The sequence below is a fragment of the Cydia pomonella genome, chromosome 6 (genome assembly GCF_033807575.1).
Source record: "Cydia pomonella isolate Wapato2018A chromosome 6, ilCydPomo1, whole genome shotgun sequence".
NCBI classification, from domain to species: domain Eukaryota; kingdom Metazoa; phylum Arthropoda; class Insecta; order Lepidoptera; family Tortricidae; genus Cydia; species Cydia pomonella.
Window position 1 is genome coordinate 25,227,845 of NC_084708.1, and position 25,480 is coordinate 25,253,324.

The 25,480-nt window shown below is 45.2% G+C and overlaps 1 protein-coding gene across 1 annotated transcript in view; it reads right to left on the minus strand.

Annotated features, from left to right (window-relative positions):
- The window catches only part of LOC133519359 (uncharacterized), a 70,821-nt gene extending 45,585 nt beyond the window's left edge, over positions 1-25,236 (minus strand). Inside the window, exon 1 of the mRNA XM_061853401.1 lies at positions 24,683-25,236. Within this exon, the coding sequence (XP_061709385.1) occupies positions 24,683-24,925 (243 nt within the window). The 5' untranslated portion in view covers positions 24,926-25,236. The remainder of the gene's footprint in view (positions 1-24,682) is intronic.
- Between the last annotated feature and the right edge of the window lie 244 nt (positions 25,237-25,480).

The following is a 25,480-nucleotide window of genomic DNA, read 5'->3' on the forward strand; positions in this document are numbered from 1 at the left end:
GAAGAGGGAGGTATAACCAATTTTAGCCGAAACGTTAATGCGATTAAAAATTATTGGCCTTTACCATTATAAATTGAACCGTAAACTGTAACCGTCCGCTACGGTTACGGTTCAATTTATAATGGTTATTAGTTAATTGCAATTAACGTTCGTCCAACACTGGGTATAACACGTACTCGGTCATACAAAAAGAGAAAATGTTTGTACACTTCTAAATATTTTCCATTCTCAATGATTTTTTAGAATGTTATTGACACCAAAAAATTAGAAATTTTACATAATTAGCAAAACAAAAAATAAATATATTTTCAAAAAAGCGAAACATAAACCTAGAATATATAAGTCTAAAGCGGTCGACATAAAAATCAAAGTGCTTTTTTAAGATTTAGTTAAGTAGTGGAAACCGTTTCATAGTATAAGTACCGTTATTTCATTAGGATTAAGAATCGTCGCTTTTTGCGTTTCGCTATCATCAGGGATCGAACTAATAATGCAAATGACGTAAAACCACACATAGTGTGATTTCAAATAGTCTTTTTTTAAACATTTGCCACTCATCAATAAATATTTTACTATCAATAAGGCATTTATTCGTGTGATGAGCACGGTTATTTGGTTCCGATGTGTTTCCTATGTATTTAAATATTTATATATTAGGTATAAGATTCTTTTTTTTTCTCACTAAGAATTTGACAATTCACTTACATGAGAACTTAAAGCTATACAAATACATTTATTTTGCATGAAATTAGCGAAAGAACTAATAGTGTAGGAAATAAAGGTAGTGGACCCCGCTGTAATTCCTCTGCCAGAAAAAACTTTACAGTATGATAAAGTATCAATAAATAAAAAGTATTGTCTTAATTTCCAACGAATAATAATAATAGGATTTAAGTAAATACCTAAAGTATTAAATCGTTAATATCTTTTTACGGAAAAATGCTCCGTTTAAACTTTCTTCACCAGACATATTCATGTAACGTATTACAACAATATATGAAATATCCAAAAAAATATCCCAGCATAAATACCAATATTAATAAAATATAATTTTTGAACGTGTCTTGGACCGGAAAATTACTCCATCTAATTTTTTCACTGAAATGCCATTTTATTGCCGTTTTATAGCTACAAAATGAAAATCTAAAAAAAAATCCATGTAACTATACTATTTTCAGAAATTGCCTTTTTACTCGCTGTGAAAAATTTCTCTATCCATTTTATTTATTGAATTAAGATCACAGTTTTATTTCCATCCAACTATAAAAACATCCAAAAAAATAACGAGCGTATTAAAAACTTAACATATCGGGAGCAGTGTGTAGGGAGCGGGGTGTACAAGCGGGGTGCGGGAGCGGTACCGGCCGCCGCCAGCGCGCGCGCCGCGCCTGTCCGGCGCGGCGGTGGCAGCTTGCTACTTTTCTTCATTCGCGTATCGCCTAGGTGCATAGGTTAATGTTTTTAAAAATATTGCTACATGTTTCTTTTTTGACCTGCCTAATGCCTGCCTGTCTGTGTAGTACCTACCGTAAGTATAGTCTCTACCGTACCTACAAATGAAGTAGGTAGGTTATGCGATGTGTCTAATTTAAATATTTATATTCTTAAATTCAATTTATTCAATTCGAGTCGTACGTATTAGGCCACCAAACGAAGGAAAAAACGGGGAAATAATTCGTGTATAAGCGAATTTTGGCATAGTTGTAGATAAATAACATACTGAAAGTACTGATAGATGGGGGTGGCGCTATTGTGTACGGGGGAGGGAGGGTTTAAATGTCCCTTTTTTAGTTTATCTTAAATAACTCGTGAACGGTGGCCCATATCAAAAAATGATCTATCACGCAAATCATCTATATAACATTTCCTACAAGAAAAATTCAGTACACTTTTTACTAGGATCAATATTTAAAAAGATATTAAAGCGAGAAAATTAATTAAAATCAATTTTCTGGTCCATTTTTCTATATTTTCGTAAACGGTGGCAATTAGCAATAAACGCTGTAAAATGTAAATAATCTACACAAAACTTCTACAAAAAAATTCAGTACACTTTGTGAAAGGATCAATATTTAAAAAGATATTAAAAAGGGAAAGTTAATAAAACCAATTCTAAAGTTCATTTTCTTTAGTTTTCGTAAATAATTTGTAAAGTATGACCCATAGCAAAAAAAATGTCTTATACATAAATATATAAGTAACATAAAATTTTCTATAAGAAATATCTAGCACACTTTTCGCTAGGATGAATATTTAAAAAGATACTAATGCGGGAATGTTAATAATAATCAATTTTAAAAACCCTTTTTAGTTTTCGTAAGTAACTCGTAAACTTTCGTAAGTGCCCGTAGCAAAACACATTCTTATACATAAAGAATGCACATAATATTTCCTACAAAAAATAATTCGATCACTTTTCTCTAGGATCAATATTTAAGAAGATATTATAGGGGGTAAATCAATTCATAGGTACTTTTTTAGTTGTTCGTAAATAACTCTTAAACGGTGCTCCAGTGCAATAAGAATGTTAAACATAAATACTTAACATAAAATTTTCTGGAAAAAAGATTTCTTACACTTTTTCTTTAGGATCAATATTATTGAGATATTAAACGGCGAAAGTTAATTTTAATCAATTCTGCACATTATTTGTGTTTCTCGCTTTAAAAGCTTAATAAATATTGATCTTAGGGAAAAGTGTTCCGCATGTCTTTTGTAGAATTTTTTATTATAATTGTTTATATACACATATATATTTTTTGCTATAGGTCATACTTTACAAATTATTTACGAAAAACTAAAAAAAGAGACCTGAGGATTCATTGTAAGTAACTTTGCTCCTCTTTGACTAAAAAACCGGACAAGTGCGAGTCGGACTCGCCCACCGAGGGTTCTGTAATTTTTTGTATTTGTTGTTATAGCGGCAACAGAAATACATATAAATATAAATATTTCTGTCATAGCATGCCAAACTATAATTCTAAACGTAACCAGCGACAATGATATCGCTCGGAGCGCACGTGAGACAATTGCATCGACGCGGCTGCTAGCTTTAAATGGCCCTTTATTAGTTTATCTTAAATAACTCGTAAACGGTGGCCCATATCAAAAAATGTTCTTTCACGCAAATCATCTAAATAAAATTTCGTACAAGAAAAATTCAGTCCACTTTTTCACTAGGATCAATATTTAAAAATATATTAAAGCGGGAAAGTTAATTAAAATCAATTTTATGGTCCATTTTTCTATATTTTCGTAAACGGTGGCAATTAGCATAAAACGCTGTAAAATGTAAATGATCTACACAAAACTTTCTACAAAAAAGATTCAGTACCCTTTTTGAAAGGATCAATATTTAAAAAGATAAGAGAGGGAAAGTTAATAAAACCAATTCTAAGGTTCCTTTTCTTTAGTTTTAGTAAATAATTTGTAAAGTATGACCCATAGCAAAAAAATGTCTCATACATAAATAAGTAACATAAAATTTTCTATAAGAAATATGTAGCACACTTTTCGCTAGGATGAATATTTAAAAAGATACTAAAGCGAATAAAAGGGAAAAATGTTCCGCATGTCTTTTGTAGAAATTTTTATTATAATTGTTTATATTTTTTTTTTTTTTTTGCTATAGGTCATAATGCTTTACAAAATTATTTACGAAAAACTAAAAAAGAGACCTGAGGATTAATTGTAAGTAACTTTGCCCCTCTGACTAAAAAAAACCCAACAAGTGCGAGTCGGACTCGCCCACCGAGGGTTCCGTACTTTTTAGTATCTATATTATATAAAGCTGCAGCCCGAACATGAATCGACACGAATTGTTCTCCCGGAAGGAGGCGCGGGGGGGATTCGAGTTTGGTACGGTCGTACAGGGGGCGGTCCGGTGACCTCCGGAAAAATCCGACATTCGGTCTACCGGATCGGGACAGAAAAATGTTTGACGGCCCGGCTAAACGGTGGGAGATAGTGGGGGGGTGCTCGACCAAATGTCACAGAGGACCCTGGGCAGTTTCGGAGGCCGCCATTTTTTTTTCAAAATGGCGGATTCAAAATGGCGGCCGATTTTCATGTCGGTCCCGGCGCGCTCAAATTTCGGTCACGGAATCTCGGGGCCCTCTAGATCGGTATGGAAAAAAAAAATTTGGAAAAAATCCAAGATGGCGGACACCATGGCCACTTTTATTTTGTATGGCAACTTTTAAACGGTGACAGATAGGTGGGGGGTGCTCGACCAAATGTCATAGAGGGCCCCGAGACGAATGGAATGGCATTTTAAAAAATTCAAAATGGCCGACTCAAAATGGCGCCGAAATTTCAAAACGGTCCGAGAGCGCCGAGAACCGGTATGTGGGTACACATGGGCCCCCGCATTCGAAAAAAAATTTTTTTTTTTTTTTTAGCTCGAAAAAAAATTTGTATGGGATTTTTTTTCGAATCCCCCACATGCTAAGCGGTGAGAGATAGGTCGAGGGAGCTGGACCAAATGTCATAGAGGGCTCCGAGTGGAATCTGAATAAGAAAAAAAAAATTCAAAATGGCCGACTTTTTTTTTTTCTAAACCTTCAAAAAGGTCCGAGCGCTCTGAAATTTTGGTCGCGGTATCTCGGAGCCCCAACGACTCCTATGGAAAAAAAAATTTTTGGAAAAAATCCAAGATGGCGGAAAAATGGCCAGTTTACTTTTGTATGGCAACTCTCAAACGGTGCGTGATAGGTGGGGGGTGCTCGACCAAATGTCATAGAGGACCCCGGGACAAATAAAACTGCATCAAAAAAAATTCAAAATGGCCGACTTTTTTTTTTTCTTTTTTTAATGTTGGTCCGAGCGCGCTGTGATTTTGCATGCGGCGAGCCTGGGGGCCAAGATTACCATATGAAAAAAAGTTTTTTGAAAAAATCCAAAATGGCGGCGGACAGGGGCAAAGTCAAATTTCCAAGTAGGTTAAGCGAGCCCGAAGGGCGAGCTTCAGGCTGGGAGGCCGAAGGCCGACCCCGGCGGAGGGCCGAAGGCCCGGAGCCTTCACCCCGACCCCCAAGCGTGCAACCCCCAGTAACTAAAAGCGAGGCCGAAGGCCGAGCTGCGTGCGTACGGTGCTCCCAAGCGTTCTACCAAGTCGACTGTCTGGATAAGCGGAGCCGGGGGGCCGACGGCCCGCCGGCGACGCGTCGAGGCCAGCGAAGGCCGAAGGCCGAGCTCCGCGTAGGGCCGAAGGCCCGAAGCGTCACCTGAGAGGGGGAAGTTGGAGCTTAAACACGACCCAATAGGAAAAGTGTCTTAGACAAGCGAAACGGCGGGCCGAAGGCCAAAGGCCGTAGGCCCGACGTGAGCTTGTCAAGACACTTTTACTATTGGGTCGTGTTTAAGCTCCAACTTCCCGCACTAATCCCGAAGCGAAACCAACCCTCCCCGAGTGTCTTAATAAGCGAAGGCCCGACGCTGAGCTTCGAAACCCAGCGAAGGCCGAAGGCCGAGCTCCGCGTAGGGCCGAAGGCCCGGAGCGTCCCACTGGTTCGGCCAAGCACGCGAGGCCGAAGGCCGAGCTGCGAGAGTGCGGCCCAAAGCGGAAGTACAACCGCATTACATTTCACCTTTGGAAAACAAATATTCTTTATACTAAAAATAACGGGAAAAATGCATTTATAGAGTGAACCGGTTACAAGTTAACTGTTTTAATAAGCGAAGCGGCGGGCCGAAGGCCCGACGCTGAGCTTCGAAACCCAGCGAAGGCCGAAGGCCGAGCTCCGCGTAGGGCCGAAGGCACGGAGCGTCCCATTGGATCGCCCAAGCACGCGAGGCCGAAGGCCGAGCTGCGAGAGTGCGGCCCAAAGCGGAAGTACAACCGCATTAACTTTCCCCTTTGGAAAACAAATCTTCTTTATATTAATAACAACAAAAATAACGGGAAAAGTTATAAAGCGAACCGCCAACAAGTCAACTGTCTTAATAAGCGGAGCCGGCGGGCCGAAGGCCCGAAGCGTCCCCTTCGAAGCTCGCCAGCGGGGAAGTTGGAGCTTAAACACGACCCAATAGTAAAAGTGTCTTAGACAAGCGAAACGGCGGGCCGGAGGCCGAAGGCCGTAGGCCCGACGTGAGCTTGTCAAGACACTTTTACTATTGGGTCGTGTTTACGCTCCAACTTCCCTTCAACCCCCAAAGTAACTATATTGCGAAGGCCGAAGGCCGAGCTCCGCGTAGGGCCGAAGGCCCGGAGCGTCCCATTGGATCGCCCAAGCACGCGAGGCCGAAGGCCGAGCTGCGGGAGTGCGTGCTCGCACGCGGACCATTCCTTGCAAGCAAAAGTACAACTGCTTTACCTTTTCCCTTTGGAAAACACAAACTTTTACACCTAAACAACAGCAACAACAACAAACACTACAACAACAACACATAAACAACAATATTAATAACAACATACGCAAGGCCGAGTGAATGCTCGCACGCGCAACAAAAGTACAACTGCAACACATCTTCCCTTTGGAAAACAAACTTTTTCACTCAAACAACGGCACCTACAACAATAACTCATCAATAACAACATCAATAACAGCACCAACTACAAAAACAACAATACTAACAACAGCACCATGCACACCGCGGGGCCCCCGGGCCCCGCGCACCAAGCAAAACTCTAGTTAATAATATATATAGCTGCAAACCGACTCATTTCATATATAGATGTTTTATTTGGAGACTGTTGAGTTTAGAGCGAGAAGGAAGATGGCATCGTATAGAGGTCCCAAAACTTAGGTCCGGAAAAATATGGATTTTTCGATCTATTGAAAGACCAAAAACCTGCATAAGAGCCTGGCTAAACGGTAAGACTTAGAGGGGGGGTGCTCGACCAAATGTCATAGAGGACCCTGGGCAGTTTCTAGAGCCGCCATTTTTTTTTCAAAATGGCGGATTCAAAATGGCGGCCAATTTTCAAAACGGTCCTAGCGCGCTGAAATTTTGGTCACGGAATCTCGGGCCCTTCTAGATGCCTATGAAAAAAAAATTTTGAAAAAAATCCAAGATGGCGGAAAAAATGGCCACTTCAGTTTTGTATGGCAACTCTGAAACGGTGCGCGATAGGTGGGGGGTGCTCGACCAAATGTCATAGAGGGCCCCGAGAGAAAAAAAACTGCATCTAAAAATTTTCAAAATGGCCGACTTTTTTTTTTTTTTTTTTTTCAAGATGGTCCGAGCGCGCTGAGATTTGGCATGCGGCGAGCGTGGGGGCCCAAGATTACCATGTAAAAAAAAATTTTTGGAAAAATCCAAAATGGCGGCGGACAGGGGCAAATCAAATTTTCGAGTAGGTTAAGCGAGCCCGAAGGGCGAGCTTCAGGCTGGGAGGCCGAAGGCCGACCCCGCGACGGGCCGTCAGGCCCGGAGCTTCACCCCGAGTGGCCGGGCGCGCCCTACCCCCAGTAATTTTGAGCGAGGCCGAAGGCCGAGCTGCGGGAGTGAGGAACAAAGCGAAAACCTATATAAAAACTGTCTTAAGCGAGCCCGAAGGGCGAGCTTCAGGCCGGGAGGCCGAAGGCCGACCCCGGCGGAGGGCCGAAGGCCCGGAGACTTCACCCCGACCCCCAAGCGTGCAACCCCAAGTAATTTAAAGCGAGGCCGAAGGCCGAGCTGCGTGCACAAGGTGCTCCCAAGCGTTCTACCAAGTCAACTGTCTTGATAAGCGGAGCCGGCGGGCCGAAGGCCCGACGGCGACGCGTCGAGGCTAGCGAAGGCCGAAGGCCGAGCTCCGCGTAGGGCCGAAGGCCCGAAGCGTCACCTGAGAGGGGGAAGTTGGAGCTTAAACACGACCCAATAGGAAAAGTGTCTTAGACAAGCGAAACGGCGGGCCGAAGGCCGAAGGCCGTAGGCCCGACGTGAGCTTGTCAAGACACTTTTACTATTGGGTCGTGTTTAAGCTCCAACTTCCCGCACTACTCCCGAAGCGAAACCAACCCTCCCCGAGTGTCTTAATAAGCGAAGCGGCGGGCCGAAGGCCCGACGCTGAGCTTCGAAACCCAGCGAAGGCCGCAGGCCGAGCTCCGCGCAGGGCCGAAGGCCCGGAGCGTCCCATTGGATCGCCCAAGCACGCGAGGCCGAAGGCCGAGCTGCGAGAGTGCGGCCCAAAGTGGAAGTACAATCGCATCACTTTTCCCCTTTGGAAAACAAATAATTTTTATATTAATAACAACAAAAATAACGGGAAAAGTGATAAAGCGAACCGACAACAAGTTAACTGTCTTAATAAGCGAAGCGGCGGGCCGAAGGCCCGACGCTGAGCTTCGAAATCCAGCGAAGGCCGAAGGCCGAGCTCCGCGTAGGGCCGAAGGCCCGGAGCGTCCCATTGGATTGCCCAAGCACGCGAGGCCGAAGGCCGAGCTGCGAGAGTGCGGCCCAAAGCGGAAGTACAACCGCATTACTTTTCCCCTTTGGAAAACAAATATACTTTATACTAAAAATAACGGGAAAAGTGCATTTATAGAGCGAACCAATTACAAGTTAACTGTCTTAATAAGCGAAGCGGCGGGCCGAAGGCCCGACGCTGAGCTTCGAAACCCAGCGAAGGCCGCAGGCCGAGCTCCGCGTAGGGCCGAAGGCCCGGAGCGTCCCATTGGATCGCCCAAGCACGCGAGGCCGAAGGCCGAGCTGCGAGAGTGCGGCCCAAAGTGGAAGTACAATCGCATCACTTTTCCCCTTTGGAAAACAAATAATTTTTATATTAATAACAACAAAAATAACGGGAAAAGTGATAAAGCGAACCGACAACAAGTTAACTGTCTTAATAAGCGAAGCGGCGGGCCGAAGGCCCGACGCTGAGCTTCGAAATCCAGCGAAGGCCGAAGGCCGAGCTCCGCGTAGGGCCGAAGGCCCGGAGCGTCCCATTGGATTGCCCAAGCACGCGAGGCCGAAGGCCGAGCTGCGAGAGTGCGGCCCAAAGCGGAAGTACAACCGCATTAAATTTCCCCTTTGGAAAAGAAATCTTCTTTATATTAATAACAACAAAAATAACGGGAAAAGTGATAAAGCGAACCGACAACAAGTTAACTGTCTTAATAAGCGAAGCGGCGGGCCGAAGGCCCGACGCTGAGCTTCGAAACCCAGCGAAGGCCGAAGGCCGAGCTCCGCGTAGGGCCGAAGGCCCGGAGCGTCCTATTGGATTGCCCAAGCACGCGAGGCCGAAGGCCGAGCTGCGAGAGTGCGGCCCAAAGCGGAAGTACAACCGCATTACTTTTCCCCTTTGGAAAACAAATATTCTTTATACTAAAAATAACGGGAAAAGTGCATTTATAGAGCGAACCAATTACAAGTTAACTGTCTTAATAAGCGAAGCGGCGGGCCGAAGGCCCGACGCTGAGCTTCGAAACCCAGCGAAGGCCGAAGGCCGAGCTCCGCGTAGGGCCGAAGGCACGGAGCGTCCCATTGGATTGCCCAAGCACGCGAGGCCGAAGGCCCAGCTGCGAGAGTGAACCCCAAAGCGGAAGTACAACCGCATTACTTTTCCCCTTTGGAAAACAAATAATCTTTATATTAATAACAACAAAAATAACGGGAAAAGTGATAAAGCGAACCGACAACAAGTTAACTGTCTTAATAAGCGAAGCGGCGGGCCGAAGGCCCGACGCTGAGCTTCGAAACCCAGCGAAGGCCGAAGGCCGAGCTCCGCGTAGGGCCGAAGGCCCGGAGCGTCCCATTAGATTGCCCAAGCACGCGAGGCCGAAGGCCGAGCTGCGAGAGTGCGGCCCAAAGCGGAAGTACAACCGCATTACTTTTCCCCTTTGGAAAACAAATAATCTTTATATTAATAACAACAAAAATAACGGGAAAAGTGATAAAGCGAACCGACAACAAGTTAACTGTCTTAATAAGCGAAGCGGCGGGCCGAAGGCCCGACGCTGAGCTTCGAAACCCAGCGAAGGCCGAAGGCCGAGCTCCGCGTAGGGCCGAAGGCACGGAGCGTCCCATTGGAACGCCCAAGCACGCGAGGCCGAAGGCCGAGCTGCGAGAGTGCGGCCCAAAGCGGAAGTACAACCGCATTAACTTTCCCCTTTGGAAAAGAAATCTTCTTTATATTAATAACAACAAAAATAACGGGAAAAGTTATAAAGCGAACCGGCAACAAGTCAACTGTCTTAATAAGCGGAGCCGGCGGGCCGAAGGCCCGACGGCGAAGCGTCGAGGCTAGCGAAGGCCGAAGGCCGAGCTCCGCGTAGGGCCGAAGGCCCGAAGCGTCCCCTTCGAGGCTCGCCAGCGGGGAAGTTGGAGCTTAAACACGACCCAATAGTAAAAGTGTCTTAGACAAGCGAAACGGCGGGCCGGAGGCCGAAGGCCGTAGGCCCGACGTGAGCTTGTCAAGACACTTTTACTATTGGGTCGTGTTTAAGCTCCAACTTCCCTTCAACCCCCAAAGTAACTATATTGCGAAGGCCGAAGGCCGAGCTCCGCGTAGGGCCGAAGGCCCGGAGCGTCCCATTGGATCGCCCAGGCACGCGAGGCCGAAGGCCGAGCTGCGGGAGTGCGTGCTCGCACGCGGACCATTCCTTGCAAGCAAAAGTACAACTGCTTTACCTTTTCCCTTTGGAAAACACAAAATTTTACACCTGAACAACAGCAACAACAACAAACACTACAACAACAACATAAACAACAGTACCAACTACAAAACAACAGTACCACGCACACCAGTACCAAGCAAAACTCGAACTGCTTTACCTTTTCCCTTTGGAAAACAAACTTTTACACCTAAACAACAGCACCAACTACAACAACTCATTAACAACAACATAAACAACATGACAAACAACAAAACAACAAACTACACGACTACCGCGGGGCCCTCGGGCCCCGCGCACAAAGCAACATACTAGTTAATAATATATATAGCTGCATCCCCACTGATTTCTAATGTATATGTTTTATTTGGAGACTGTGGGGTTTAGGTGAAAAAAAATAATTGATTCGTATAGAGCTCGGAATTTGTAGGTCCAGAAAAATATGGATTTTTCGATCTGATGGAAGACCAAAAACCTGCACAAGAGCCCGGCTAAACGGTAAGACTTAGTGGGGGGGTGCTCGACCAAATGTCATAGAGGACCCTGGGCAGTTTCTAGAGCCGCCATTTTTTTTTCAAAATGGCGGATTCAAAATGGCGGCCAATTTTCAAGTTGGTCCTAGCGCGCTGAAAATTTGGTCACGGAATCTCGGGCCCCTCTAGATGCCTATGGAAAAAAAATTTTTTGAATAAATCCAAGATGGCGGAAAAAATGGCCACTTTAGTTTTGTATGGCAACTCTGAAACGGTGCGCGATAGGTGGGGGGTGCTCGACCAAATGTCATAGAGGGCCCCGAGAGAAAAAAAACTGCATCAAAAAATTTTCAAAATGGCCGACTTTTTTTTTTTTTTTTTTTCAAGTTGGTCCGAGCGCGCTGAGATTTGGCATGCGGCGAGCCTGGGGGCCCGAGATTACCATGTGAAAAAAAATTTTTGGAAAAATCCAAAATGGCGGCGGACAGGGGCAAATCAAATTTTCGAGTTGGTTAAGCGAGCCCGAAGGGCGAGCTTCAGGCCGGGAGGCCGAAGGCCGACCCCGCGACGGGCCGACAGGCCCGGAGCTTCACCCCGAGTGGCCAGGCGCGCCCTACCCCCAGTAATTTTGAGCGAGGCCGAAGGCCGAGCTGCGGGAGTGAGGAACAAAGCGAAATCCTATATAAAAACTGTCTTAAGCGAGCCCGAAGGGCGAGCTTCAGGCTGGGAGGCCGAAGGCCGACCCCGGCGGAGGGCCGAAGGCCCGGAGCCTTCACCCCGACCCCCAAGCGTGCAACCCCCAGTAACTAAAAGCGAGGCCGAAGGCCGAGCTGCGTGCATAAGGTGCTCCCAAACGTTATACCAAGTCAACTGTCTTGATAAGCGGAGCCGGCGGGCCGACGGCCCGACGGCGACGCGTCGAGGCTAGCGAAGGCCGAAGGCCGAGCTCCGCGTAGGGCCGAAGGCCCGAAGCGTCACATGAGAGGGGGAAGTTGGAGCTTAAACACGACCCAATAGGAAAAGTGTCTTAGACAAGCGAAACGGCGGGCCGAAGGCCGAAGGCCGTAGGCCCGACGTGAGCTTGTCAAGACACTTTTACTATTGGGTCGTGTTTAAGCTCCAACTTCCCGCACTACCCCCGAAGCGAAACCAACCCTCCCCGAGTGTCTTAATAAGCGAAGCGGCGGGCCGAAGGCCCGACGCTGAGCTTCGATACCCAGCGAAGGCCGAAGGCCGAGCTCCGCGTAGGGCCGAAGGCCCGGAGCGTCCCATTGGATCGCCCAAGAACGCGAGGCCGAAGGCCGAGCTGCGAGAGTGCGGCCCAAAGCGGAAGTACAACCGCATTACTTTTCCCCTTTGGAAAACAAATATTCTTTATACTAAAAATAACGGGAAAAATGCATTCGTAGAGCGAACCAATTACAAGTTAACTGTCTTAATAAGCGAAGCGGCGGGCCGAAGGCCCGACGCTGAGCTTTGAAACCCAGCGAAGGCCGAAGGCCGAGCTCCGCGTAGGGCCGAAGGCCCGGAGCGTCCCATTGGAACGCCCAAGCACGCGAGGCCGAAGGCCGAGCTGCGAGAGTGCGGCCCAAAGCGGAAGTACAACCGCATTAACTTTCCCCTTTGGAAAAGAAATCTTCTTTATATTAATAACAACAAAAATAACGGGAAAAGTTATAAAGCGAACCGGCAACAAGTCAACTGTCTTAATACGCGGAGCCGGCGGGCCGACGGCCCGACGGCGAAGCGTCGAGGCTAGCGAAGGCCGAAGGCCGAGCTCCGCGTAGGGCCGAAGGCCCGAAGCGTCCCCTTCGAGGCCCGCCAGCGGGGAAGTTGGAGCTTAAACACGACCCAATAGTAAAAGTGTCTTAGACAAGCGAAACGGCGGGCCGAAGGCCGAAGGCCGTAGGCCTGACGTGAGCTTGTCAAGACACTTTTACTATTGGGTCGTGTTTAAGCTCCAACTTCCCTTCAACCTCCAAAGTAACTATATTGCGAAGGCCGAAGGCCGAGCTCCGCGTAGGGCCGAAGGCCCGGAGCGTCCCATTGGATCGCCCAAGCACGCGAGGCCGAAGGCCGAGCTGCGGGAGTGCGTGCTCGCACGCGGACCATTCCTTGCAAGCAAAAGTACAACTGCTTTACCTTTTCCCTTTGGAAAACACAAACTTTTACACCTAAACAACAGCAAAAACAACAGCACCAACTACAACAACTCATTAACAACAACATCAACAACAGTACCAACTACAAAACAACAAACTACACGACTACCGCGGGGCCCTCGGGCCCCGCGCACAAAGCAACATACTAGTCTATATTATATAAAGCTGCAGCCCGAACGTTAATCGACACGAATTGTTCTCCCGGAAGGAGGCGCGGGGGGGATTCGAGTTTGGTACGGTCGTACAGAGGGCGGTCCGGTGACCTCCGGAAAAATCCGACATTCGGTCTACCGGATCGGGACAGAAAAATGTTTGACTGCCCGGCCAAACGGTGGGAGATAGTGGGGGGGTGCTCGACCAAATGTCACAGAGGACCCTGGGCAGTTTCGGAGGCCGCCATTTTTTTTTTCAAAATGGCGGATTCAAAATGGCGGCCGATTTTCAAGTCGGTCCCGGCGCGCTCAAATTTCGGTCACGGAATCTCGGGGCCCTCTAGATCGGTATGGAAAAAAAAAATTTGGAAAAAATCCAAGATGGCGGACACCATGGCCACTTTTATTTTGTATGGCAACTTTTAAACGGTGACAGATAGGTGGGGGGTGCTCGACCAAATGTCATAGAGGACTCCGAGACAAATGGAATGGCATTTAAAAAAATTCAAAATGGCCGACTCAAAATGGCGCCGAAATTTCAAAACGGTCCGAGAGCGCCGAGAACCGGTATGTGGGTACATATGGGCCCCCGCATTCGAAAAAAAATTTTTTTTTTTTTTTTAGCTGGAAAAAAAATTTGTATGGGATTTTTTTTCGAATCCCCCACATGCTAAACGGTGAGAGATAGGTCGGGGGAGCTCGACCAAATGTCATAGAGGGCTCCGAGTGGAATCTGAATAAGAAAAAAAAAATTCAAAATGGCCGACTTTTTTTTTTCTAAAACTTCAAAAAGGTCCGAGCGCTCTGAAATTTTGGTCGCGGTATCTCGGAGCCCCAATGACTCGTACGGAAAAAAAAAAATTTTGGAAAAAATCCAAGATGGCGGAAAAATGGCCAGTTTACTTTTGTATGGCAACTCTCAAACGGTGCGTGATAGGTGGGGGGTGCTCGACCAAATGTCATAGAGGGCCCCGAGACAAATAAAACTGCATCAAAAAAAAAATCAAAATGGCCGACTTTTTTTTTTCTTTTTTTAATGTTGGTCCGAGCGCGCTGAGATTTTGCATGCGGCGAGCCTGGGGGGCCAAGATTACCATATGAAAAAAAGTTTTTTGGAAAAATCCAAAATGGCGGTGGACAGGGGCAAAGTAAAATTTCCAAGTAGGTTAAGCGTGCCCGCTGGTTCGGCCAAGCACGCGAGGCCGAAGGCCGAGCTGCGAGAGTGCGGCCCAAAGCGGAAGTACAACCGCATTACATTTCACCTTTGGAAAACAAATATTCTTTATACTAAAAATAACGGGAAAAATGCATTTATAGAGCGAACCGGTTACAAGTTAACTGTTTTAATAAGCGAAGCGGCGGGCCGAAGGCCCGACGCTGAGCTTCGAAACCCAGCGAAGGCCGAAGGCCGAGCTCCGCGTAGGGCCGAAGGCACGGAGCGTCCCATTGGATCGCCCAAGCACGCGAGGCCGAAGGCCGAGCTGCGAGAGTGCGGCCCAAAGCGGAAGTACAACCGCATTAACTTTCCCCTTTGGAAAACAAATCTTCTTTATATTAATAACAACAAAAATAACGGGAAAAGTTATAAAGCGAACCGGCAACAAGTCAACTGTCTTAATAAGCGGAGCCGGCGGGCCGAAGGCCCGACGGCGAAGCGTCGAGGCTAGCGAAGGCCGAAGGCCGAGCTCCGCGTAGGGCCGAAGGCCCGAAGCGTCCCCTTCGAAGTTCGCCAGCGGGGAAGTTGGAGCTTAAACACGACCCAATAGTAAAAGTGTCTTAGACAAGCGAAACGGCGGGCCGGAGACCGAAGGCCGTAGGCCCGACGTGAGCTTGTCAAGACACTTTTACTATTGGGTCGTGTTTACGCTCCAACTTCCCTTCAACCCCCAAAGTAACTATATTGCGAAGGCCGAAGGCCGAGCTCCGCGTAGGGCCGAAGGCCCGGAGCGTCCCATTGGATCGCCCAAGCACGCGAGGCCGAAGGCCGAGCTGCGGGAGTGCGTGCTCGCACGCGGACCATTCCTTGCAAGCAAAAGTACAACTGCTTTACCTTTTCCCTTTGGAAAACACAAACTTTTACACCTAAACAACAGCAACAACAACAAACACTACAACAACAACACATAAACAACAATATTAATAACAACATACGCAAGGCCGAGTGCATGCTCGCACGCGCAACAAAAGTACAACTGCAACACTTCTTCCCTTTGGAAAACAAACTTTTTCACTCAAACAACGGCACCTACAACAATAACTCATCAACAACAACATCAACAACAGCACCAACTACAAAAACAACAATACCAACTACAGCACCATGCACACCGCGGGGCCCACGGGCCCCGCGCACCAAGCAAAATCTAGTTAATAATATATATAGCTGCATCCCCACTGATTTCTAATGTATATGTTTTATTTGGAGACTGTGGGGTTTAGGTGAAAAAAAATAATTGATTCGTATAGAGCTCGGAATTTGTAGGTCCAGAAAAATATGGATTTTTCGATCTGATGGAAGACCAAAAACCTGCACAAGAGCCCGGCTAAACGGTAAGACTTAGTGGGGGGGTGCTCGACCAAATGTCATAGAGGACCCTGGGCAGTTTCTAGAGCCGCCATTTTTTTTTTCAAAATGGCGGATTCAAAATGGCGGCCAATTTTCAAGTTGGTCCTAGCGCGCTGAAAATTTGGTCACGGAATCTCGGGCCCCTCTAGATGCCTATGGAAAAAAAATTTTTTGAATAAATCCAAGATGGCGGAAAAAATGGCCACTTTAGTTTTGTATGGCAACTCTGAAACGGTGCGCGATAGGTGGGGGGTGCTCGACCAAATGTCATAGAGGGCCCCGAGAGAAAAAAAACTGCATCAAAAAATTTTCAAAATGGCCGACTTTTTTTTTTTTTTTTTTTCAAGTTGGTCCGAGCGCGCTGAGATTTGGCATGCGGCGAGCCTGGGGGCCCGAGATTACCATGTGAAAAAAAATTTTTGGAAAAATCCAAAATGGCGGCGGACAGGGGCAAATCAAATTTTCGAGTTGGTTAAGCGAGCCCGAAGGGCGAGCTTCAGGCCGGGAGGCCGAAGGCCGACCCCGCGACGGGCCGACAGGCCCGGAGCTTCACCCCGAGTGGCCAGGCGCGCCCTACCCCCAGTAATTTTGAGCGAGGCCGAAGGCCGAGCTGCGGGAGTGAGGAACAAAGCGAAATCCTATATAAAAACTGTCTTAAGCGAGCCCGAAGGGCGAGCTTCAGGCTGGGAGGCCGAAGGCCGACCCCGGCGGAGGGCCGAAGGCCCGGAGCCTTCACCCCGACCCCCAAGCGTGCAACCCCCAGTAACTAAAAGCGAGGCCGAAGGCCGAGCTGCGTGCATAAGGTGCTCCCAAACGTTATACCAAGTCAACTGTCTTGATAAGCGGAGCCGGCGGGCCGAAGGCCCGACGGCGACGCGTCGAGGCTAGCGAAGGCCGAAGGCCGAGCTCCGCGTAGGGCCGAAGGCCCGAAGCGTCACATGAGAGGGGGAAGTTGGAGCTTAAACACGACCCAATAGGAAAAGTGTCTTAGACAAGCGAAACGGCGGGCCGAAGGCCGAAGGCCGTAGGCCCGACGTGAGCTTGTCAAGACACTTTTACTATTGGGTCGTGTTTAAGCTCCAACTTCCCGCACTACCCCCGAAGCGAAACCAACCCTCCCCGAGTGTCTTAATAAGCGAAGCGGCGGGCCGAAGGCCCGACGCTGAGCTTCGATACCCAGCGAAGGCCGAAGGCCGAGCTCCGCGTAGGGCCGAAGGCCCGGAGCGTCCCATTGGATCGCCCAAGAACGCGAGGCCGAAGGCCGAGCTGCGAGAGTGCGGCCCAAAGCGGAAGTACAACCGCATTACTTTTCCCCTTTGGAAAACAAATATTCTTTATACTAAAAATAACGGGAAAAATGCATTCGTAGAGCGAACCAATTACAAGTTAACTGTCTTAATAAGCGAAGCGGCGGGCCGAAGGCCCGACGCTGAGCTTTGAAACCCAGCGAAGGCCGAAGGCCGAGCTCCGCGTAGGGCCGAAGGCCCGGAGCGTCCCATTGGAACGCCCAAGCACGCGAGGCCGAAGGCCGAGCTGCGAGAGTGCGGCCCAAAGCGGAAGTACAACCGCATTAACTTTCCCCTTTGGAAAAGAAATCTTCTTTATATTAATAACAACAAAAATAACGGGAAAAGTTATAAAGCGAACCGGCAACAAGTCAACTGTCTTAATAAGCGGAGCCGGCGGGCCGACGGCCCGACGGCGAAGCGTCGAGGCTAGCGAAGGCCGAAGGCCGAGCTCCGCGTAGGGCCGAAGGCCCGAAGCGTCCCCTTCGAGGCCCGCCAGCGGGGAAGTTGGAGCTTAAACACGACCCAATAGTAAAAGTGTCTTAGACAAGCGAAACGGCGGGCCGAAGGCCGAAGGCCGTAGGCCTGACGTGAGCTTGTCAAGACACTTTTACTATTGGGTCGTGTTTAAGCTCCAACTTCCCTTCAACCTCCAAAGTAACTATATTGCGAAGGCCGAAGGCCGAGCTCCGCGTAGGGCCGAAGGCCCGGAGCGTCCCATTGGATCGCCCAAGCACGCGAGGCCGAAGGCCGAGCTGCGGGAGTGCGTGCTCGCACGCGGACCATTCCTTGCAAGCAAAAGTACAACTGCTTTACCTTTTCCCTTTGGAAAACACAAACTTTTACACCTAAACAACAGCAAAAACAACAGCACCAACTACAACAACTCATTAACAACAACATCAACAACAGTACCAACTACAAAACAACAAACTACACGACTACCGCGGGGCCCTCGGGCCCCGCGCACAAAGCAACATACTAGTCTATATTATATAAAGCTGCAGCCCGAACGTTAATCGACACGAATTGTTCTCCCGGAAGGAGGCGCGGGGGGGATTCGAGTTTGGTACGGTCGTACAGAGGGCGGTCCGGTGACCTCCGGAAAAATCCGACATTCGGTCTACCGGATCGGGACAGAAAAATGTTTGACTGCCCGGCCAAACGGTGGGAGATAGTGGGGGGGTGCTCGACCAAATGTCACAGAGGACCCTGGGCAGTTTCGGAGGCCGCCATTTTTTTTTCAAAATGGCGGATTCAAAATGGCGGCCGATTTTCAAGTCGGTCCCGGCGCGCTCAAATTTCGGTCACGGAATCTCGGGGCCCTCTAGATCGGTATGGAAAAAAAAAATTTGGAAAAAATCCAAGATGGCGGACACCATGGCCACTTTTATTTTGTATGGCAACTTTTAAACGGTGACAGATAGGTGGGGGGTGCTCGACCAAATGTCATAGAGGACTCCGAGACAAATGGAATGGCATTTAAAAAAATTCAAAATGGCCGACTCAAAATGGCGCCGAAATTTCAAAACGGTCCGAGAGCGCCGAGAACCGGTATGTGGGTACATATGGGCCCCCGCATTCGAAAAAAAATTTTTTTTTTTTTTTTAGCTGGAAAAAAAATTTGTATGGGATTTTTTTTTCGAATCCCCCACATGCTAAACGGTGAGAGATAGGTCGAGGGAGCTCGACCAAATGTCATAGAGGGCTCCGAGTGGAATCTGAATAAGAAAAAAAAAATTCAAAATGGCCGACTTTTTTTTTTCTAAAACTTCAAAAAGGTCCGAGCGCTCTGAAATTTTGGTCGCGGTATCTCGGAGCCCCAATGACTCGTACGGAAAAAAAAAAATTTTGGAAAAAATCCAAGATGGCGGAAAAATGGCCAGTTTACTTTTGTATGGCAACTCTCAAACGGTGCGTGATAGGTGGGGGGTGCTCGACCAAATGTCATAGAGGGCCCCGAGACAAATAAAACTGCATCAAAAAAAAAATCAAAATGGCCGACTTTTTTTTTTCTTTTTTTAATGTTGGTCCGAGCGCGCTGAGATTTTGCATGCGGCGAGCCTGGGGGGCCAAGATTACCATATGAAAAAAAGTTTTTTGGAAAAATCCAAAATGGCGGTGGACAGGGGCAAAGTAAAATTTCCAAGTAGGTTAAGCGTGCCCGCTGGTTCGGCCAAGCACGCGAGGCCGAAGGCCGAGCTGCGAGAGTGCGGCCCAAAGCGGAAGTACAACCGCATTACATTTCACCTTTGGAAAACAAATATTCTTTATACTAAAAATAACGGGAAAAAATGCATTTATAGAGCGAACCGGTTACAAGTTAACTGTTTTAATAAGCGAAGCGGCGGGCCGAAGGCCCGACGCTGAGCTTCGAAACCCAGCGAAGGCCGAAGGCCGAGCTCCGCGTAGGGCCGAAGGCACGGAGCGTCCCATTGGATCGCCCAAGCACGCGAGGCCGAAGGCCGAGCTGCGAGAGTGCGGCCCAAAGCGGAAGTACAACCGCATTAACTTTCCCCTTTGGAAAACAAATCTTCTTTATATTAATAACAACAAAAATAACGGGAAAAGTTATAAAGCGAACCGGCAACAAGTCAACTGTCTTAATAAGCGGAGCCGGCGGGCCGAAGGCCCGACGGCGAAGCGTCGAGGCTAGCGAAGGCCGAAGGCCGAGCTCCGCGTAGGGCCGAAGGCCCGAAGCGTCCCCTTCGAAGTTCGCCAGCGGGGAAGTTGGAGCTTAAACACGACCCAATAGTAAAAGTGTCTTAGACAAGCGAAACGGCGGGCCGGAGACCGAAGGCCGTAGGCCCGACGTGAGCTTGTCAAGACACTTTTACTATTGGGTCGTGTTTACGCTCCAACTTCCCTTCAACCCCCAAAGTAACTATATTGCGAAGGCCGAAGGCCGAGCTCCGCGTAGGGCCGAAGGCCCGGAGCGTCCCATTGGATCGCCCAAGCACGCGAGGCCGAAGGCCGAGCTGCGGGAGTGCGTGCTCGCACGCGGACCATTCCTTGCAAGCAAAAGTACAACTGCTTTACCTTTTCCCTTTGGAAAACACAAACTTTTACACCTAAACAACAGCAACAACAACAAACACTACAACAACAACACATAAACAACAATATTAATAACAACATACGCAAGGCCGAGTGCATGCTCGCACGCGCAACAAAAGTACAACTGCAACACTTCTTCCCTTTGGAAAACAAACTTTTTCACTCAAACAACGGCACCTACAACAATAACTCATCAACAACAACATCAACAACAGCACCAACTACAAAAACAACAATACCAACTACAGCACCATGCACACCGCGGGGCCCACGGGCCCCGCGCACCAAGCAAAATCTAGTTTGTTGTTATAGCGGCATCATCTGTGAAAATTTCAACTGTATATCACGGTTCATGAGATACAGCCTGGTGACAGACGGACGGACGGACAGCGCAGTCTGATTAATAGAGTCCCGTTTTACCCTTTGGGTACGGAACCCTAAAAAGGATCTGGAAACTGATTATAATGAATTTTAATATCTCATTAAATATTGATCCTAGCGAAAAAATTTACGGAACTTTTGTTGTACAAAATTACATTTCTATTATTAATGTATAAAGAACTTTTTGCATTGGGCCACTGTTTACGAGTTATTTACGAAAAACAAAAAAAATTAGGGACTTGTAAATTGTTTGTGATTTACTTTCCCCCTTTAATATTGTTTTAAATATTGATCCTGGAGAAAAGTGTTCTGTATGTTTTTTGTAGGAAATATTATGTTAATTATTTATGTATAAGAACCTGTTTTGTTATGAGCTGCCGTTTAAGAGTTATTTACGAAAAACTAAGAAGTGACTTTAAAATTGATTAGTATAAATATTCCCTCTTTAGTATCTTTTTAAATGTTGATCCTAGCGAAAAGTTTCATATATCTTTCCTGTAGAAAAAATTATGGTTAATATTTATGTATGAGAGATTTTTTGCTATGGATCATACTTTACAAATTATTTACGAAAAACGAAAGAAAAGGAACCTTAGAATTGATTTTAATTGACTTTCCCCCTTTAATATCTTTTTAAATATTGATACTTTCAAAAAGTTTACTGAATCTTTTTTTGTAAAAAAAAAATGTGTAAATTATTAACGTTTTACAAGGTTTTTGCTATTTACGGGTTATTCACGAAAATATAGTAAAATGGACCATAAAATTGATTTTAACTGACTTTCCCGCTTTAATATTTTTTAAATGTTGATCCTAGCGAAAAAGTGCACTGAATCTTTCGATTAGGCAATTTTATATATATTATTTACGTTAAAGAACATTTTTTGCTTTGGGCCACCGTTTATGAGTTATTTAAGAAAAACTGAAAAAAGGGACCTTTAAACCTTCCTTCAGCTTATAGTACAAGTTTCATCAAAACTGGTTCAGTAGTTTTAAAGATCTCGACGGTTAAGTTTTAAGATATCGCAATTTATTAACGATAAGCATACAATAAGTAGGTAATCTTTATTACGTGGCAAAAATTCTAGAACCTAGTTGTTTTTGACGTCGGTTGTTATTAACGTCTTTAGCGTGATATTATTCTAATCTATGTTATATAAAACTGCGTAAGTATATATTATTCGGTACAAAGAAAACGCAAAAATCACTAAATGTAGTGTAAAGACTCACACATCAGTGACAACGACAACTCCCTTCTTAAGTGTGGACTGCGGGTCACGCGGTCGGGTCGTACTAGTAGCACAAGGACACTAATCTGCACTTAACTGCTAAAGGAAGACGGTACATTATTGCGTAACCGCGGGATGGATTTATCTTCACTTCAAAAATTTCGGTGTTCTGGATGATATTTCTTTTGGATATTTTGAATTTAAGTGTATACGTGACTACTTAGTATATATTTAAAAAGAATACAGGCTGAGAAATTTTCCACTCTCAGTTTTTAATTGTTGTAAAATACATACATTTGGGTATGTATTTATTTTGGATATTCTTACCCACTACGCCAAATTATATTCTAAGATCATATAAGAAGAAAAAAATGACAGAGCAATTTTCCGATGAAAATGAGCGTCATAAAAAGGAATTATCATTTAAAAAAAATCACATGTTTGACAAAATTTTTAGATTTTTTTCTAGTATTACATACTGATACAAATAACTTATTTGGTAAAATAATTTTGGACAGAGGAATTACTCGGTTAAAAATATAAACAGATTTATATTTTTACGTATAAATACCTAACTTAGAAGTGTTTTTTTTTTTGGATATTTATATGTTAGTTTCGACTCATACTATGCAATAACCAAGCAAAATTTCATCGACTGAGAAATTAATGCATGGGTCTCCATACAACGACTTGCTTCATTTCCTACACTATAAAAATATAGAGGATATTTAAACATACAGTAAAATAAAATCTGCCGATACACTTAAACAAAACAAGGCCAGCGCAACTTGTTTCCGAAACTCGTAATAACTAAGCGTCGGCGGGGATCATCCCTGTACTGGTCAATATACCGCGTAGGTAGACGCCGTAGACGCTACGATAACGATATTATACATCGTTGTATAAATACCCGCAACACAAGCCCTATTACGCTTATACTGTAGGATCCCTATAATATTTTTTTATTCAACAATCTCTTTTTTAATATCGATATTGCCACTTGAAAGGAAGTAACTACTTAGTACAGTCAGCGTCAAATACTTTGTAGCAACCAAAGTAGCCAAATAGTTCGGTACACCATATATTTAGTATGGTGTACCGAACTATTTGGCCACTTTGACTGCTACGAAGTATTTGACGCTGACTGTACCTACGTTAACGTTTTTGACATTGAAATTGTCATTCAGATTAACAATAAATTGACCTTGTGATTGTTTCGTGAAACATATTTTATTTTCCTCATCGTCCTACATGTAAGACTTCAATTTATTGTTTTTACGTCAAAACCATATCAAAATATTAAACCGGAATCGGCCTTCCGTCTAGCTTTATTTTGAGTATTTCTTACGGTTCTTATGCAAATTCAAGACAGTATTAAGACACGTAAATTACGAATTATAATGAAAGGCGTGACATTTGAACTTCGAAGTATGACTTAGTTAAGCTTCGAAGAATAAATTAGGAGAATATTTTAAAATGTCGGTACCTACGTATTGTTCGGAGAAGCGAACGGAGTGGCGCAAGTGCGTTGGAGATGGTCGCAAGTTCTGCGACGAGGCCTGGTTTGCGGCACTGGCAGGCAAAAGGGAAAAAAGGCACCGTTGCGAAACGTCACAGTTCCGTCGCGAACTTCCCTAAGGGAGCTGAAGGGAAGGGAAGTTCCCTTGCCAGCTCTGTGGCAAAGTATGCCGCTCTCGCATCGGTCTTTTCAGTCACCAAAAAAGATATTTTGCGGACATTGCACCATAGATCGTCTGAAATAGACGCTAAGGCCAGTATATATACGTATTGTTCGTATTTTGGCTGAATGATTATTTTTGTAAGTTGTGAAAAAACTAATTTCTTTTAAGAAAACGAAGTTGCAATTTTTCTGAGACTTTAATTTCTTGAGAAATGTTATTACTTTCTTGTAAATATTTATATTTCATTTGAGCCTTGGTCAAAATCTACCTTCAGTATTTTTTTAAAGCTATAGCGGTCGTTTGATGATAATTGTGCTTGCTTCTTTCTGTACCATCATCCTCTTCAAAATTTTATAATAATTCTTTCACGTTCAAGCTATCCGACTATGGAATTCTCTGTCTATAGACTTAAGGCGCGCTCAATGTCCTAATTCTTTCAAGAGACTCATTAAACTTCACTTTTTACCTGCTCCGTAATACTTTTATCTGCTTCCTTTTCCTTACTTATAGCTGGCATTTATTATATATATATAGTATGTATTTTAATATATGGATGTATATGTATTTATATATCTTTTTTATTTATATTTGTATATGATATATTGTTTTGTTTTGTGTTTATTCTGTGCTAGACTTCTTTTATTGCATATGAAACACCTACTGACATAACATTTTATTTTTTTGCGATAAGACCGCCTGTTGTTTGCCTCTTCTTTATGTGTTGTATTATTTGTACTGTTTCTGTATTGAGGTGTGCAATAAATAGTATTTGTATTGTATTGTGAAATTTATACCATTTAGGCATATTACAGGTACAGTCGAGGAAATTGATTCTTTAGCAGGTTGTGGTTCACTTTACACTGGAAAGCTCGTAGCATAAGTATGTACAACCAAATTTACTTGAACCGCAAATTGCTAAAGAATCAATTTCCTCGACCGTACAATGCACTGATAAAAATTAGTTCCCATCGAAACTACAGTATCTTGAATGTGCGCTTACATTGTAGATTGTATAAAAAGCTCTGCGGGATATCTTAAATTATGTCAAAAGTAATCCTTAACTGGCTGTTGGTATACCTTATGCCTTTGAAATAAGGTGTACTGATGATCAATTGATCAGTTAACAATATAGGCTACATAATGCAAAGGTACTCACATCCTCACCAATCCTTCCCCTCGAAAACGTGATCTTCCCAACCGGCATCTTCGGTACCGGCAGTTTACTTTCAAGCCCAAGCCGATACCACAGCGGCAGTCCATTCTTCGGCACAGACCTTAAAGGTTTCGGTACAGAATCTATGATCTTCTTCAGCTCAGTAGGCTTCCGTAACGTCATTAAAGTAACATTTATGTCCCCTAAATTGTCCCCGCCGGACATGTCGTCGGGAACCGAAGACATTTTTGATTAAAATTAAATAATATGAAATAAAAATAGGATCGCACGCAGCGTCGACGGCACACTGGAATTTGATGGCTGATGTCATGTGGGATTTGAAATGTTGAAATGCGTAAAAAGGTTGGTAACCGGCATTTTACGGCGGAGGTTTTACTAAATGTGATGTATCAAAATAAAACGAATACCTAATGCACGTTGTGCTTTTAAGAAGGCATCCTGTAAAGCATACCTTCAAAAGGCTAGTCGCTATTTTATTTCATTTATTTATTTCTATAACAATATTATATGGTATTAGAAAACTTACGAACTAATTACATACTTATAATTTAATTAAACTAAGTAATGAGGGGATATGTCAGCAAAACATAGAAAAATTGAAATTAAAAATCTTGAAATTTAATAATCATTATATTTTAAATCCCATCTTTGGTTACTAGATTTGCCACAGATCATTTAAAGTTTGTTTTAATTATACTCTTTATATACCATAGACTAGTACGAAACAGTATTAGATATTATATTCTACGGAAGGTGGAGATAAGGAACGAAATCTCCATG